The sequence below is a fragment of the Rhinopithecus roxellana genome, chromosome 15, assembly GCF_007565055.1.
Source record: "Rhinopithecus roxellana isolate Shanxi Qingling chromosome 15, ASM756505v1, whole genome shotgun sequence".
NCBI classification, from domain to species: Eukaryota; Metazoa; Chordata; class Mammalia; order Primates; family Cercopithecidae; genus Rhinopithecus; species Rhinopithecus roxellana.
Window position 1 is genome coordinate 111,306,096 of NC_044563.1, and position 19,347 is coordinate 111,325,442.

At 34.6% G+C, this 19,347-nt stretch overlaps 1 protein-coding gene across 1 annotated transcript in view; it reads left to right on the forward strand.

Annotated features, from left to right (window-relative positions):
• Positions 1 to 19,347, forward strand: part of CSTF3 (cleavage stimulation factor subunit 3) — a 78,974-nt gene that overhangs the window by 36,417 nt on the left and 23,210 nt on the right. The window contains exons 4-5 of the mRNA XM_010358347.1: positions 18,228 to 18,260; positions 18,637 to 18,734. Coding sequence (XP_010356649.1) covers positions 18,228 to 18,260; positions 18,637 to 18,734 — 131 coding nt within the window. The remainder of the gene's footprint in view (positions 1 to 18,227; positions 18,261 to 18,636; positions 18,735 to 19,347) is intronic.

The window sequence follows — 19,347 nt, forward strand, 5'->3', positions numbered from 1 at the left end:
GCCAGTAATATGGTGAGTTAGGTTACTCAGATTAGCTCTCTCACTGAAAACAGCTAAGGCTGCTAGATGGAATTTTAAGAACATCTTAACTAACATTGGACTTACAGCCCTGTAAGGAATTACCAGGTGAAAGCCTAATGGAGTGGGGAGGGAGAAAAAAGGAACATGAGGAGATAAGCAGAATGCCTAAACTGTTTTGGTCCTGAAAGCAACTGCCAAACTGGGAAGACTTGAGCTTCAGTTTTGAACACTTCCAGGACCTCAGGCAGCAAAAGTCAAAACCAAGGCCTGCCCAGGGTACAGTGTCCAATGGGATATACTTTCCCCTTTAACTGTGTGCTCCAAAAGCTACGCTCAGGATGACAGTGATCTAGAAGTAAATCCATGCCACCTTCCTACCTGTAAGGGACTGAGAAAAGTTGCTTCCGTCTGAGTAGAGCAGAATGGGGGGATCCTGAGATGTTCCGTATGTGGATTTGTGTAAATAAACATCACCTGAGAATGATTCAGAAAAACTGAAGCCATGTATGTAAAGTAGACTCAGCCTGAATTAATGTCCCTAATAGGTGGTAATAGTTTATTCATACCCTTTCTGGAGGAATGCACCTTCTTCCTAGGCCTCAAAGAGTTTCCACAAATAATCTTTGAAGGGAAAGGAGCAGATCAGTTGTTAAAAATAAGCATATAAGGAAACCACATATATCAGAAACAGACCTGCAAAGGCTTTAGAAACTAGAATTTAGATAAGATTAGTTTAATAATAGGTGAAGAGAATTGGAGAACTGAAGGAATCCATAATGGAGCTTAAAGAGCCAATTAGATGGAAAATATGAAAGATGTCTGAGACACAAAGGATAGCGTGAAAATGTGTCTGCTTGAAGTTCTAGAAGTAGAGGAAGGACATGGGGCAGAAGCACGATTTAAAGAGAGAAATACTGAGAATTTTCCAGACTGATTGAAGGCTTCAACAGATTCAAGATGCTCATTGAATCCCAAGCAGTAATTTTAAAAATCCACAACTAGACACATGAGGATGAAACTACAGAAAACTAAAGATTTTTTTCTTAAATCACATAAATGGTTGGAAATAAAAAGATAAATGACCTTCAAAGAATGGCAGTAAGGTTGGTAACTTCACAGCAACAAGGGAAACCAGAAGACTGGAATTGACTCTTCGGGTTGCTGAAAGAAAATAGCTGTCAACTTGAAAGTTCTGTACCCAGGGTCATGTTAATAAAAGAACATTGTGAAAGTTACACATGCATTTTTGAACATGTCCAATTGTAGGTATAACTTAAATATATATATTAAATTCAAAGCTCATTTATTAAGTATCCAGGTTTCTCTTCATATTTGCTTCCTAGCCTAAAGTCACTCTGTTCCAATGCAAGTTTTCCTTAAGTGAAAGGACTCATTGGAATTGGAATTGGTATGTTTTTAGCTTCACTTTTTTCAGGTCAAAAATGATTATATGAGTTTTATTTTTATGTTTATTATAAGCAGAACTATAAATCTCACTTGATTGGTTTAGTGCCACAAGTTTGTAGTTCGGGCATTAAACAAGTAGTTTCTTGAATGCTGAATTTCAGTTAAATTTTTATCCAAATATATCACTTCAATTTCAATTTTATTGTTACATGTTTATAAAACCCTTGACTTGGTTGGAAATGAGTATTTTTAATAATCTTGAGTTATGCCAGTGTCAGATTCCATTAATTAGTATTCATTTTTTAGGTTTGAAAATTAACTAAATATACTAAATTTTTATGGTAGTGCCTCTGGACTTTATCAGTTTGTGTTAAGGTTGATAGTTCCTTTTTTTTAATGCTTAAATTATACTATGTGTTTAGAGACTGCAAAGGTAATCCTTTACCTTAGAAAATGTTAAATAGTTTAAACAATATTATACATCTAATTTCTGTATGCATAATGCATTTTATGTTTTATTTGTACATTTTTTGCAAATTTTAACATTTTGGGGGTTTTTGGAATGTTTTGAGAATTGATAAAAATACAGATATATGTTTAAGTGTAAAAACTCAAAAGTTACATGTCACCTAGACATTCCATATATATGTGTGTTCATATATGTATACACATGTGTGTGTGTATATATAAAAATAAGGTTCAAATATGAGAAGATAACAAAAGGAACCTACAGTGAAAAGTCACCTACCCCTGTTCTTGAGGCACCAGTTCCCCGCAGAGACAATGTTCATAATCTAGAGATGTTTAATGCACATACATTCATGTGTTCTGTCCTTTTACATTAATAAATATATATTGCATTTTGTTTTACACCTTTTTTTATTGCTTAAGAAAGTAAGTTTTGGAAATCTTTTTTTCTACAAGTACATGATATTCTATATTTCTTTTAACTTGTCCCCTACTGAAGGACATTTAAGTTTTTTCCTCGTCTTATATTATTACAGACAGTTCTCCAGTAATTGTATACATATCATTTCCATTTGTGTAAATATTATTGTAGATTAAATTCCTAGAAATTGAATGGCTGGATCAAAGAGTATATGGGGTTTATTCAAATTTTCTATTTCCTAATGTTCTTCCACAGAAGTTGTCATAGTTTTAAATCCCATTGATAATCCTGTAAAGGGCCCATTTTCCCAAATCCTTTTTATGCAATATTTTATACTCTTAATTTTTGCCAGTACTTATAGGTAAAAAATGGTCATCTCGATGTGATTTTCATTTGCATTTCCCTTATGAATGAGATTGAGCATATTTTCATTTTTAAGAGCCCTTTGGATTTCTTTTTCTAAGAACTAATCTCTCTAGTCTCTTTTTCTGTTTTTTTTTTTTTTTTTTTTTTTTTTTGTCTTTATGAGAGCACATTAGGGAAGTTAAGGAAACTTTTAATGTTAGCACAATTTCCTATTTAGAAGTTGAAATAATTTTGATAAAACATTTAAATAATGTTATATTTATTGCTTTACCTGTTTTTCTCATTGTCAGAATGGAAGGAATGATAAATAAGTTCTGAGATAAAAGAACATACTTTGTTGTTTTGATGTTCTTACTGACCTGTTTTTACATACTTTTCTTTTTTTTTTTTTGAGACAGGATCTCACTATGTTGTTCAGGCTGGAGTGCAGTGGTGTGATCACGGCTCAGTGCAGCCTCCACCTCCTAGGCTCCAGCAATCCTCCCACCTCAGCCCCTCAAGTAGCTGGGACTACAGGTGCACACCACCATGCCCAACTAATTTTTGTGTTTTTTTGTAGAGACAGGGTCTTGCTTTGTGCCTAGGCTAGTCTTGATCTCCTGGATTCAATCTAACCACCAGCCTTGGCCTCCCAAAGTGCTAGGATTACAGGCTTGAGCCACCATACTCGGCCTATATTTTTCTTTCAAATGTGTGTTTTGTGCTTAAGTATTTCTTTTGTTGGCCAAACCTTATTTCCCATTTAAATTAAGTCTTAATGTTTGCAAATTATTTTTTCATCTTTTTAAGCTTTTTATATTGCATCTCAACATTAGACATGAGACTCACATACTCATATAATGAAAATAGTTTTGTGTGTATAGATATATAGATATATAGATATAGATATATATATTTTTTTTCCTGAAACTGATTTGCCTGTGAAATAGTTGTGAAGAAAAATCTTTTTTTTTTTTTTTTTTTTTTTTTTTTTTTTTTGAGACGGAGTCTCGCTCTGTCGCCCGGGCTGGAGTGCAGTGGCCGGATCTCAGCTCACTGCAAGCTCCGCCTCCCGGGTTTACGCCATTCTCCTGCCTCAGCCTCCCGAGTAGCTGGGACTACAGGCGCCCGCCACCTCGCCCGGCTAGTTTTTTGTATTTTTTAGGTTTCACCGTGTTAGCCAGGATGGTCTTGATCTCCTGACCTCGTGATCCGCCCGTCTCGGCCTCCCAAAGTGCTGGGATTACAGGCTTGAGCCACCGCGCCCGGCCGTGAAGAAAAATCTTGATTCACATTACAGATTTTCTTGAGCTATTCAATAAGGTCATGTATATAGAGACATCAAAATCATGAAGGCTTCTTTCAACAATCAGAGATCCTTTTGAAGTGAGTTTATATATAAGGATTATATTCTATTAACAGTAAATATTTCAAAACCAGTTTTCTTTCCCATTGGTGAACTAATTAAATACTTTATAGAATTTGGTTTTCAACATGCACACTTTGCCATCCAACAATGTATCTCAATTGTAATTTGAAAGCTAACCCATAGATTATTTTATATCTTGTTTCTGTGCATTTTGCAGTAGGATGATGGGATATGGGGAGAACAGAGAGTCTTTTGTGCCTGTTCTTTCCTTTCTCAGGTTTACGTATTGATTGGGAAAGGGCTGCCAGGAGCTCAGTTTCTTTGAGAAACAGCATTAGGATACTTTTTTGTTGTTGTTTTAATTTTCTTTATTTCTTACATGTCACAGCTTTCAATAATCTGATATCTCTACTGACCTGTTACAGTAGTCATGGACAAAATTAGACCTGTATAGTAGAATCAACTAGAAAGAATGGCCATATGTGTTTATTAGATTTGGGGAGCCTTGCACTGCACACTTCATTTGCTGGTGAAAGTATCACCACCTTAACCCACAGCTTGCGGTTCAGGTTTTTTTCCCTTCAACTTTCTTTCCATTTTAATGACAGCACCATAAGGGCCTGTTCTTACAGCAGGAATATCAATATAATTTTCATTTCATTCTTGTCTACTAAAGCCTTCATGGCAGCTTTCCATATAGTATTTGAACTTAATTCTTTACCTTTGGTGGCATCACTTTGGAAAATATCACAAATATATTTAGAGGAAGTAAAATGAAATACAAACATTTCAAACTATATAAATAAAATGCCAGAGAAAATAGGGTGTGTTTTCCTTAAGGCTTTAAATGTGGCCATGTTTGGAGAAGTGCACTCAGCAATTCATAAAGTTAGGAAAAAGTTTTAAAATCTAATAGGTTATTTTATAAAATAATTTTATAAGTGTTCTGGATATAAGTATATAGCTTGAAGCCATTAGAATAGAGCCAAAATTTCAATTTTGAAACATGCCCATTAGAAAAAAGAAATTCATCTGTAAATCATCTTGATTCTCCTGGAACTTACTATTTACCTGAATTTTTTCTTTGTTTTTCTTAATTTGTTAGCTATGTCTGTTTTTCAAACCTCCAAAATTCCTAATTTCCATCTTTTACATGGCTATTTGAAGCAGCATTTTTGCTTCAAATAGAAATCATGTTTTTATTCAAGAAAAGCAATGGAAAATAGAATTGATTTGGGTATGCTCATGGAAAGATGTAAATCCTGTGAAAAATCTAACTTTCAAAATCCATATTAGAACTTTAATTATTCCTCCATTTTAATCTGAATTTACTGATAGTATTATACATAGCACCCTTTCTAAACTTTTTATTGAAGTGAGGTTTTAAGTTAATATTTTAACAAGGATTATAGGACTCATAAAGACCTTTCTGTAAAAGTTATACATTTACATTTTTCATTTCCCTTGATATTTAAGACAGTATAATCTAAAATCTGTTTTTGAATGAATATGCAAACAGTAACTGGTAGACTTTTATCCACATTTATTTAGCAATTATTGTTGAGTGCTATCTGTTAGGCTTTGTTCTAGGTGCTGTGAAATAAAAAACGTTATGCCTTTGTGGAATTTTTTAAATTACGCTGACTCACTTGTTTTCTGAGTAAGCAGAATAATACCTAGATGGACTACTGAGAAAATACACTTATACAGAACCTAAATACATGCACAAATAATATTTTTGGACTTAAATGGTTGAATTTTAAAAGGCAAGCATAATGAAGTAATATCAAGTGATTGAAGCTTGAGAGATGGGAGGGAAAATGGAGTTTGTCAAGATTGTTACAAAAAGGAAAACATTTTTCTTACTTAAAAGGGTAATATATGTGTTTTTTATAAGAAAAAAAGTCTAAGAATGGAGAAAAAAACCATATTTCCACTACTTTTGAACTATAACTTAATCACAGTTAACTTTTCCAGATCTGTCTATAAAACCTTAACTTTTTGTAGCTTGTTTTTTCCACATGGTAGCATATTTTTGTGTTGCTTAGTCTATAAAATCGCTTTTAATGGTGGCACCGTAGTACATACTATATATATGCTGTTTAACCAGTCCTAATTATCATTTATAGTGTTTCCAGTTTTTGTTTTATAAGAATCTCTTGCATGAATACAATTTTATTTCAATATTTTTACACAGTCATAATTGTTTCTTTAGACCTTTTAGAATTCATATTTTACTATTGAAGGTTGCTGTTGCTGGTGTCATCTTTTGAATTGAGCTGAGTAATGATTTTTTAATCTTTTCAGAATTTAAGTAAATATGACCAATGTATAGTTTGTTCAAGAATAGGGAAACAGTGTTGAATAAATATACAATTTTGGTGAAAAAGATGATTATTTGATAAGCATTTTCTAAAGAGGAACTTGGAATTAGGTCACTTCAATAACAAAATAGAAATAAACTATGCATATAGGATTGAGAAGTCTAGAATTGGGTCATAATACAAATGTTGATTGTATGTTCTTGGAAAAAGTGATAGGGTATCAAAAACAGTTGCAGAATATAATTAGAATATAATTTCTGATGTAAAGTTAAAAGTATTAGAGTAGCAGTATTGATAAAAACAAAAGTAGTTTGAGGAATATACTGTGAGTTTTATAGAATGAGGAAATGGGCTATTTCTAGAATTACGCTTCTCTACTGATAGGTAAAAACTAGAGGAGTGGGCAAGTTGCTTAAAAAAATACAGAAAAGCAATCCATTGAATTTCTATCTACTTCATTGTGGAAGCTTAATCCTGTTTTTGAAACGGGATTTTTAAGAAAGGTTAAATGAAGCATTATGACACTGGATATCTAGTATAAATGTTATACTTGATTTCATAGCATAAATAAAAGTATAGTTAGAATTAAATTGCCAACAAGAAAGTTACATAGAAAAAATATGTGAACTCATTGGATGCCATTGAAAATTAAGTAAGAGAAATGGTATTCTGATAGGAATCTGTATCAAAATGGGATTGTATTGATTAGTGAACTAGAATATCTAAAGTAGAGGAAATGACTAAAGGCTTTTGTCCAATGATAATACAATTGCTAATATTTTTGAACAGCAGTTTTCAATTTGTATGTAGTAAGAGATGAATGAATTATAAACAGAGTTTTAAGTAAATGGTTTTCTGAACAATTTCCCCTCTGCACATTAAGAAATAGTTATGTGACTAATGGAAAATTAACTCAGCAAACAAAAGTGAGGTGAGATATAATGTTTTCTAAAACAATATATAAAGTTCCTGTAATAATATTAGAGAAGTTATATTGTTTAATATTTTAAGTTTGCCTGGAAGGACTTTTATTAAGACGACAGTTCATAAAAGCTGTAAATTAAGGTAGAAAAGACTATAAGTTGATGTGCAATAAACTAATATTAGACATTTGAAGGAAGCAAATTAGCAATCTACTTGATTATCATTCTGGCTGTGCAGTATGGAATTAATGTAGTTTTTTGTTTTGTTTTTTTAGATCAGAGGCTTATGAACTTGATTTCTTGACTTTCCTGATAGCTGGAGCATCTCAAATGATTGTACACATTTCTTAATCTCGATTTTAATTAACCTTTAGAAAGAAGATCTCTGCCACCCAGCAATTTTGAGGAGTGACAGGGGAGATGACCTAATGGGAGGTAGAGTAGCAAAACCAATTGAGCCATGAATGTTAACTAGTGATTTTGATACTTCTGACCAAATTACTCACTTTTCTCAAAAAGCAAATACCCTGCTATATTTTTCTTACTCAAAAATTACAGATTATTCTTTGAAAGATAATGTTTGGCATGCTGTTGAGAAGTTATTTACAGAGTTTAGATGTTTATTAAGTAAAATAGGCTGAGTCTATAAATGTTAAGTGGTGGTTGTTGATAGATGTTCTATATATTGGGACAAAATCAAATTTGAGCCAAGGTTTTACCTTTGAGATTCTTGACTGAAATTAGTATTGCATAATTTATCTAGCATTTATTTAACATTTTAAATCCTCATAGGTCTGGCTGAGAATTTGAGAGCATTTAAAAGTAGATTTTAGTGTGGGGATGTTTATGTTCAGAGAAAAATACTAATGAATTACTCCAAAGAGAAACTTACTGTTCAAAATCAGCTGTAATTTTCTTTCTCTTATTAAAAAAAAAAAAAAAAAAATCCCTAATCTGTCATGAGATTAGAGTTAAAAAAGAAAATGTTCAGGCCGGGCGCGGCGGCTCAAGCCTGTAATCCCAGCACTTTGGGAGGCCGAGACGGGCGGATCACGAGGTCAGGAGATCGAGTCCATCCTGGCTAACACGGTGAAACCCCGTCTCTACTAAAAAATACAAAAAACTAGCCGGGCGATGTGGCGGGCGCCTGTAGTCCCAGCTACTCGGGAGGCTGAGGCAGGAGAATGGCGTAAATCTGGGGGGCAGAGCTTGCAGTAAGCTGAGATCCGGCCACTGCACTCCAGCCTGGGCGGCAGAGCGAGACTCCGTCTCAAAAAAAAAAAAAAAGAAAATGTTCAATTATTTTTAAAAAATCCCAACTCTCCTTTGTGAAATTGTTATGGAAATAAAATGTAACTGAGACAGAAAAATTATCTCAACTCTTCCAGTGAAAATAGTTTTGGTCAACAGTTACTGTGTGCATTTCTTCCTACTCAGTATATATTTTTTAGATTTCACTTTTTAAATGTACTATGGATATATTTCCATTCAGTATTATAAATATACATATTGTTTTTAAGTTCCTGTGTGTTTGTGTGTATATATATCTCATCCCATTGTTTAGACAAAACAATTATTTAGACAAAGCACAGTTTAATCATTCTACCTTTTAGTAATAATAGATTCTCAAATCTTCTGTGTACTCTTTCAGTGAACATCCATATATATATATATATAGTGCTGAGAGCAGTATAGTATAGTGGTTAAGAGCTCAGTTGTGTGATCTGGGGGAAGTTATTAAATCTCCTCTTTGTGCCTCAGTTTTCTCATCTTTAAGTAGGGAATAATAGTACTTTACCTGAGTGCTGTTTATGGATTAAATGAGTTAATACATATACAATCTTGGAGCAGTGCTTACAAACATTAAATAGTTAATAAATGCTGCTAGTATTAGCAGTATTAGTCACTTTAAATTATAAGAAGCTGAATTGCTTCAACTTTTAAGTGTGTAATATGCAATGAGTTTCTTATTGCCAGATCCACTTACCTTTCGTATACCCTTATCTTTGACCTGTGGCATATTCCACCAGATCCCTTTTTCTTGTAATATTTATCTTTGACTTCATAGATATTATTTTATCCTGTTTTTCTTGTATCAAGTACTCTGGGGTTCTCTTTCTTTTTGCTGCCTGGGAATGGATAGTTTGGAGAAATGAGTCTTTGCTTGTCTGAATATTCTCTACTTCAGAGAATATACTTAATGCCTTAGGTATTGTATGCCCTAGATATTGATAAGAAATTTTTTTAACAAATGACTCAAATATGCATCTTTAATTTCACTGTCTTATTGATGAACCCAACCCCCTATCTGCTAACTTTAATCAGACAATTTATACCTGAGTTATGTCACCTCAGAATAAACCTAATAAAAAGTAAACTTTACAGCAACTCTCATAACACTTTTCATTCTTGTTTCCATTTAAAAAAAAATCTGTTGTTCTTCCCTCTACATTACTAGTTTTCTTTCCCTGTTCTGCCTTCTCTGAGCCAAAGCCAGTATTACCCCACTTTAGGATAACAGCAATAGCATCTTACCTGTTGTAGCTAGTACCTGCTTGTCTCATCCCACAGCACTAGAAGTCGCCTCTGTATTCTCCACAACCTGTGTTCCCTAACCTACTTATGAGCCATCTTTTTTCAACTTTCCTCATTGTTTACCTGCCAGGAAAACCTCAGTGGCATTCAGTAAGGTTTTCTGTGTGTCAGATTTAACTGTGCCTTTTTATGCCCTTGGTAATGGACTTTCACCATAATCAGCCAACTTATTTTTCCAATGCGTATTCTTTTTTTCTTGTGTGGATGTCCTCACTATTCCACCGAAAACTAAAGAAACTCATGTTGTTTCATTGACTTGTACAGACTCCTTTTTTTCATTAATGGCCTGGATACCATCTGCTCAGTGAAGCTTTCCTTGATAATTCTAGTTTGCATGGAACACCTTTTCCTCTGAATCTTATAGGACATAGAGCATACACAAAATAATTTGAATTTAAATTTAGTCCTTTATTGTTTCCATCATTAGTTTTATGTTTTCAACTGGATCATAAACTCTTTAATAGTTCAGGTCCACATGCCCCACTTCCACTTGGTAAATCCTAAGGACACACAACAAATAGTTTTTAGTTGGCTTTGGAAAGTGGAAGACTAATTATACCTAATGGTTAGTACAAGGAATTAAAATGAAAGTAAATTTAATCTACACTGAAAGATAATCATAGTTTTGTTTAGCACATTTCAATTTTAATCATAATTGACTATATACTTCACTGTGGTCTATAATTTACACTCATTTTTGACAAGTAGTTCTGTGATATATTTAAGGGCCTGGATAATTGAAAGTTTATAGGACATGAAGAGGTTGTGGCCAACCTGTTATACCTAAATCAGTATATATTATAGGTATACATTTGTATCTACATATTTATTTATACTTTTAATTCTGTAGACAGAATCTCAACATGTTGCCCAGCCTGGTCTCAAATTCCTGGCCTCAAGTGACCCTCACCCTTTGGCCTCCCAAAATGTTGAGATTATAGGCATAAACTACCACACCTGGCATTTATATATATATTTAATATGAAACTACAAATTGCAGAAACAGTACAATTTATCACAGGAAAATTAAGAAGTACAGATAAAGAAAATTATTCTTTAGGTAGTGGCTGCCTCCCAAAATATAACCAAAATATAATTCCATGAGTTATGACTTAGTTTAATGCACCACTTTATCTCCAGTGCTATGTGTCACATGGTAGGCACATAATTATTTGTCAAATAAAAATGAATTTATTTGCAGACACTGCTTTCCTGATTTCTTTACCTTAAAATTGGGAGTGGGTGGTGGAAAAGGAGAATATTCTGCAACCACTCCAGCATCTAACTTAAAGGCTTGTTTGGAGATCTTAAAATGTCACTCTTCAATATTTCCAAATTCCTTAAAACTAGTTGTATTCTGTAATCTTTCAAGACATTTTTTCAGGCTGTAGGGGATTAGAGAATAGCTGAAAAGAGTAGTGAAAAAGTAAATTAACAGAAGATGAATTTATATTTAGGATTCCATATGCTTTCAGATTTCAGGATTTGGACTAAGCTTTTCGGATAATTAATACAAGTAGAATCAGACAACTTCTCTGCATCTCACATTCAGTTTAAGATGATTATCTTAAGTCCCAGAAAAGTTTATGTGCTATACTTTAGAGTAGAAAAGAATGCAGGGAACAAATTAGGAATGTGACTCTGCAATTCATTTATTTGTTTATTCATCACATTGTGAACAACTACCATAAGAACTCACTTTTGATGGATCCTAGCCCTGCCTCTGCTATGTGCCCAGTACTGTCTGAAAACCTAAGTGTTGACTTGTCCCAAATGGTTATTGTGTGAAAACCTACACGAAGTATATAGAGACTTACTTTTTCCTTTAGATTATATAGCTTCTTGGTGTTCCTCTATAGAGTTATGTCAGGTTCATTTATTTATGAATTTTTTTTTTATATGGAGTTGCGCTCTTGTCCAGGCTGGAGTGCAATGGCACAGTCTTGGTTCACTGCAACCTCCACCTCCTGGGTTCAAGCAGTTCTACTACCTCAGCCTCCCAAGTAGCTGGGATTACAGGCGCCTGTCATCATGCCCAGCTAATTTTTGTATTTTTAGTAGATATGGGGGTTTCACCATGTTGTCCAGGCTGGTCTTGAACTCCTGACCTCAGGTGATCCGCCCGCCTCGGCCTCCCAGAGTGCTGTGATTACAGGTGTAAGCCATGGCACCCAGCCTCAAATATGTTTTTAAACCATTTCAAGTTAATTGTATAATGATTCTTATAACTGGTGATTTTAAAAACAGCATACTTTTTAAAACTTTTGATGTTATGGGATTTTTTTCTCCGAGGGATAAGGGAAAAAATTGAATTTGAAGAAACCTGTCAAAATGCATTTGACATAGAGTCTTATTTCTCTGGTCAGAAAAATGTTAATTTTTTTTCAGCATTTACATCAGCATTTCATAAAACATCCAATGAAGCATGAAGTATGTTCCTAAGATCAGGAGAAACTCATTTATTTTTGAACAACTAAATATGAACAACTAAATATCATGCTTTCTTTAGATCTCAATATAAATATATTCCAGGGAAAGGACATGGCTAATCTAAACTGTTAAAAATAGATGTTAGTCAAAGGTTCATTAGACCTTTTCTGGCAAAGTTAACACTTTACAAAATTAAATAATTAATTTTGTTTTAACCTATTAAGTAATAGGTGATCATTAGTTCCAATAATTTATCTGAGGATAGTTTTAGTTCCAAAAGATAAGTGATGACCAATTAATGCTTGGGAAATAATTGTGGAAGTTAAACAAAGGCCTGGAAATACGAAGTATTCAAAAGTATCGGGAAAAGATCTGTGTTTACTCAATTATGTTATATTTGTTTTACTCTCCCTAAGATAACCACTGATTTTTTTTTTTTTTTTTTAAATAGAGATGGGGTCTTGCTATGTTGCCCAGACTGGTCTCAAACTCCTGGGTTCAAGAGATCCACTCACCTCAGCCTTCCAAAGTGCTGGGATTATAGGCGTGAGCCACTGCACCTGGCCAATAACCACTGATTTGAATGTAATTAAACTTAAAGGTTAATTGATCTTGATATTGCTATTCTAATTATCATACTCTTCTATTAAAAAAATAATAGGAAGTTGACAATTTTAAAAATGTATTATTTTTTCTCTATAGACACTTCATATCTTTGTAAAATTTGGATAATTCATTAAAAAGGTAATGCAATTGACAAATTTTTATGATAAACAGTAGGTGTACTAGAAGGATCAGTATTTGTTTTTTGTTTTAGACAGGGTCTTGCTCTGTCACCGAGACTGAAAATCTAATGGTGTGATCATAGCACGCTAAAGCCTCAAACTTCTGGGCTCAAGCAATCCTCCTACCTCAGCCTCCCAAGCAATTGGGACTATGGCATATGCCACCACACCTGGCTTGAAGTTAATTTTTATTAAGAGCCTCTGTCATTGAAAATTATACACTACTTTTAATAGATTAAATATAATCAAGTCTTAGTAAGTTTTGCAAAATTATTTGTATGCATATAATGGTATGTATGTATGTATGTATGTATGTATGTATGTATGTATTTATTTTGAGACAAAGTCTCACTCTGTTGCCCAAGCTGGAGTGCAGTGGCACGATCTCTGCTCACTGCAACCTCCACTTCCCAGGTTCAAGTGATTCTCCTGCTTCAGCCTCCTGAATAGCCGGGACTACAGGCATGCACCACCATGCCCGGCTAATTTTTCTATTTTTAGTAGAGAAAGGGTTTCACTATGTTGGCCAGGCTGGTCTTGAACTCCTGGCCTCAAGCATTCCACCTGCCTCAGCCTCCCAAAGTGCTGGGATTACAGGTGTGAGCCACCGCACCCGGCCTATAATGGTCTTTAAATGGAGACATTTTCTATTGATTAATGACAGGAAGTTCTGAGAATCCCAAATGTCAAAACAAAGTAATCTTAAGTATCAAGAATTTTTTATTTTTAGAATTTAAACCAAGCTTTGATTATCAGAACGGATTCCTGTACAAATACACATAACTATGAAAAATACATTTAAGAATACTTAACTCATAGGTAAGATTTTTCATATAGAAGTAATACATAGGATAATCTTTTAAAGAAGGAAAATGGACTAATGGTGGGATGGCTGAAGACAGGGTATTGGTGTGCTAGTCTCACCAATAATGGCATTTGAATATGGCCTGCACTTTTCCTCTGCATCAAATGGGCCAATTATCGTAACACCATTGCTCTTTCTGGCTATTTGGTTTACATAGCTCTGTTTAGAGAAGATGTAATGAAAAGTTTATACTCCTTTAGTTCATAGCTTTGTTGACTAGTATGATTTATGGGCACCTGGAACATCTAGATGCTTTATATTCTTTTTAATTCTTGATCACCCTTTGAAATGGATGTTATCATTCCCATTTTATAGGTGGAAAAGCTGATACTGTAAGAGAGTAAGTAACTGATGCAATGTGATCAATTCTTTTCATTTTACCACATTGCAGATTTAATCTCCAAAGCACATTGATGATTTTTTTTTTTTTCACACAGAGTTTTGCTCTTGTCGCCCAGGCTGCAGTGAAATGGCACAATTTCAGCTCACTGCAACCTCCACCTTCTGGGTTCAAGTGATTCTCTTGCCTCAGCCTCCCGAGTAGCTGGGATTACAAGCATGCGCCACCATGCCCAGCTAATTTTTGTATTTTTAGTAGAGACGGGGTTTCATCACGTAGGCCAGGCTGGTCTCGAATTCCTGACCTCACGTGATCTGCCTGCCTCGGCCTCCCAAAGTGCTAGGATTATAGGCGTGAGCCACTGTGCCTGGCCGATGATTTTTAAAAGTATTTTTTAAATGAATGATGTTTAAAAAAATAATGAGATTATAGCTATTGTGGTAAGGCCACCAGTACCAGTTCTGTAGAAGGCCTCTCAGATAATATTTACTGGTTCCATTAATGAATGACAATCAGTGGCCACATACTAGAGATCAGAGATTTTTTCTGTATTAGTCAAAAGTGTCTTTCTACATACATTTATTGGGCTAATACCAATTTACCAATTAAAGAAATAATTGATGAATCCAAGATACAGGACCACTTTGTTGGGGAGGGGTATGTAAAATCTGGTTATTTCACAGGTATACATAATAGACATAATTTTTACTGAAATGCAGAGATGATAGTAAAGTCTTTTTCCTTGTCCCTATTTTTGCATCCACCCATATCACCCTGCCAACCGTAATTATGTTTAACAACCTTGTGGATATTCCTTATTTTTCTCTATGCTAATATACATAAACATATATAGGATTTATTTTTAGTTATTTTATAGAGATAGATTATATAAATTTTACTATCTTTTCATTCAATAAGATCTTGTGGCAATCCCTCCCAATTACTTGTTAAAGCTGAATACATAATATTCCCTGATGTGGATGCATTGTAATTTATTAAACTATTTCCCCACTGGTGGACATTTGATTTTTAAACTGTTTTTGCTACTACATAAAGTTTACAGTAAATAACCTTGTACAAATACCTCTCTATTCTGTTGCTTTTATTATTATTATTATTTTTTTTTTAGACGGAGTCTCACTCTCGTCTGGGCTGGAGTGCAGTGGCGCATTGTCAGCTCACTGCAACCTCCACCTCCCAGGTTCAAGTGATTCTCCTGCCTCAACCTCCTGAGTAGCTGGGATTACAGGCACCCGCCACTATGTCCAGCTAATTTTTTGTATTTTTAGTAGACACAGGGTTTCACCATGTTGGCCAGGCTGGTCTTGAACTCCTGATCTTGTGCTTTGCCTGCCTCGGCCTCCCAAAGTGCTGGGATTATAGGTGTGAGCCACCGTGCCCGGCCTGCTTTTTATTTTTATAATATAGATCCCAGGAGTGGAATTCCTGGGTCAAAAGATACATTTTTTTTTATTAGAATAGCTGTTACTAATGGCTTTCCATAAAGGCTGTAACAATTCATATTTCCTCCGGCTGTGTGTGAAGTGCCTTTTCATTACATGGCTTCAGTAGCGTTAATAACTTTGTAAGGTTTTACCATTCTAATGGTTGTTAAGTAATATCTATTATTTTAATTTGTCTTTCCCACATTGGAGGTTTACACATTGTCATATAGCTTTTAACCATTTACATTTTCTCTTCTGGGAATTAACTATTAATATTCTATGACTGTTTTCCCAATGGATTGCTTTGGTTTTCCTGACCAGTTGTGTGAACTATATATAATCTCACCTGCACCTGGGAAGCTGGTGACTTAAACTCATCCTACTTTATTCCCATTCTCAACTCAGCCTATTTACCTCTACTAAGCCAAGCAGCCAAATGCAAGCAAGCCTCAGGTTCTATGGGAATCTCACAGAAGAGGCCCAGTAGAGAGCCTAGGGAAAGGACTAAGAAGCTAACCCATAGAAAATTTGGAACCCCTCAAATGTCTCTACCCCAGACAAATGTTGACATCAGCCTGGCCTCTTGGAAACCAAAAAGGATCAAAACAGGCAGGCTGAGTCCTCCCTACTCTTGAGCAGAGATTTCTTTCTGGTTTCTTGGCAGAGGACTAGCAGCAGCTTGTTTGCTGCCTACACCTGCTACACAGCTGTCATGGGAGAGAAGGGTCAATTTCTGCTACTTTAGGACTGCCAACACAGCTTCAATGAATAGACAGGAAAAAATAACAGCACATCTGAAGGATCCAGCAACCAGAAAGGAATATAAACTAAAAGTATCAGATCCCTGATAAAATAGAGCTGCTAGAGGAGAAATACAACTGGAACAAAGTAATATGAACACAGGATTCAAAGTGCTGTATTAAAAACTCTGGAGTCAAAAACCATTATGTATGAACCAAATATAGTAATAGGCTACGTGGAAGAGAGTAGTCACATGGAGCCCTAAATGAATTGCCTGTAGGATCTACTGGAGAAACTATTTTAACACCTTGAGCAAAAATTCAAAGGAAGGGTAAAGATAACAGATTTCAAGGATGGAACCAGGAGATCTAACATATATAGTTCTAGAAGGAGAAAAAGGAACAAATAGAAGAGAGATACTTATTCTTGAGCTAAAAGCCCTGAGTATATGGGTTCAAAGGGCATGCTGAGTTCCAAGCAGGTTTGTGGTAATAAATGATAGTTAGTGCTCAACCTGCTAGGCAATATTCTAAAGGCTTCACATTAACTCACCGAGTCCTCAGAATAGCCCTAACAAAGTAGGTATTATTATCCCCCTTAATCAGCTGAGGGAAAAAGAGGTTAAGTAGATAGCCAGATTGTGAACCTAAGAGGTCTGACTCCAGAGCCTTGATTGAACTGCTTCAGAGTACAAAGACCTGTGTTTAAGTGTGTGCTAAAATTTATGAATTCTGAAGATCAAGATTAAAAAGTCCAGAAAGAGAACAACTTATCAGCAAAAGCAAGAGACTGTCATCGGCATTCTCATCTGCAGCAGCTTAAGCCATAAAACTGGGAATACTTTATTACTGTACTACTTGAGATAAAAGGACCAAAACTTCTCTAATCAGCCAAAATTTGTATTTACCTATCTGGGTGAAACAGATTTGCTGATTAACACAGTTGAGCACCTAATCCCACCCACTATGTGATGAAAATACTCAAAGAAAAGAGAAATCTAGTAGTATTTAATCTTGGTCTTTTCACATGCTATTTCTCCTGCCTGGAATAACTCTTCCCTTTCTTCACCAAATACCTCAGATTCTCTTAGAAAAAGTTATCTTTTTCCAGGAAATCTTTTGCTCTTCCAAAATGCTCCTGTAACACCCAGTACTTTCTTCATTTTAGCACTTAATCATAATATCTTACAATGACCTTCTATTTCCTTGTCTTATTTTCCCCATAAGACTGTTAGCTCTATGAGGGCAGGGGCAGACCTGTCTTGTTGACAGTGGTAGCACCCACGCCTAGCACAATATCTGCAATATAGTAGGCTGATGGTGTGACTGAATGTTTATACGTAGTCCAAATTTGCAAATCTTTTTTGCCACTCAGATTGTTCTGGTAGCTATTCAGGGAAAGGAAAGCCTTAAGTTTTTCTTCAGTGGATACATAAAGTCCTATTCAGATAGACCTATCAGGTATGTATATGTTTCTGTATTCATCTCATGACTATTTTACAGAATTTTATTAAATTCACAAAATTTCTATGTAAATGAATGTATGAAAATCCACATAGATTCCATTTACACAGGTATATTTGCAATGCATTTTACCCATGTTTGCTTCACACTTCTGTTATTTTTGAAGAGCAAAATTAATAAGAAAGTATAAGGATGCATTTCCAAAGTTGGTTAAAAATTGGTCAAAAATTCAGATTGATGCTCTAAAAAATAGTATTAATTCTGTATTTTTCTGTTTCTCTTCAGATTAAAGCTAAAAATTATGACAAGGTTGAAAAGGTGAGTCCTCAAATACTTTAAATTTTATATTGAAGTTTAACTTAAAACCTAGTATTTATAAGACAAATATTAACAATAATTGAATCTAGATAGTGATTTTTTACAAGTTAATTATAGTTACTCAACTTTTTTATATGCTTAAAAATGTTCATCATAAAAATTTTGGAAAAGGGAAAGAAAATAATTATACTCCCCTGACAAATCATGAGAAGCATTTTAATTATCTAAACTGAAAATGGGGAAATTATTTGCCTTTTATTTATAAGAAGATAAATTCATAAAGGGAGCTGAATTTGTGTTTTTAATGTTCCATTTCATCTATGTCCATATGAAATTTATTTAACTGGATTCTGATAATATATTCTTGTATTTAAAGCTATTTCAGAGATGCCTTATGAAGGTTTTGCACATTGATTTATGGAAGTGTTATCTTTCATATGTCCGAGAAACCAAGGGTAAACTACCAAGTTACAAGTAAGTGAAACCAGGATCTTAAGAATGCAAGTCATCTCCAGGCACACAGTTAATCCCACATAAACTCACACCTTCTGTTAGCTCCAGGTGGGAAGAAATATCAGGATTTGAAAAGTCAGGATTTTTTAAGAAATTAGTAACCTTGAAAAAAGTGCTTCAAAGAAAGTCACTGGCCATGAGTCTTACTCTGGAGAATTGAATCGCCCAAGCCCTTTCTATACTGAAACACTGTATATTTGCAACACCAAACCACTTTGTTGGCAGGCTTGTTGTCAAATTTTTTCAAAAACTATCTTCATACTTCTGCTAGTACCACTTTTGGCAGGTCAGGTCACAATGCAATGTGCTACTTAAGTGATCTAAGGGGTCTCTGACAATTATAGTGATCTAAGGGGTCTCTGACAGTTGTATTGTGAAGTTACCATCCCCACTGCAAATTATACCCACCTCCCCATCTTTGCCAAATCTAAATAATAGACCTTCTGAGGTGCCATTTTTCTATGTAACTAACAGGCAAGTTATGTCTATTACTAAAATTCTGTCTTTATTGTCTTTTCCTGATTATATTTCTTGCTATGATTTTTGTGTTTTGAGACAGTTTCAGCTCTGTCGT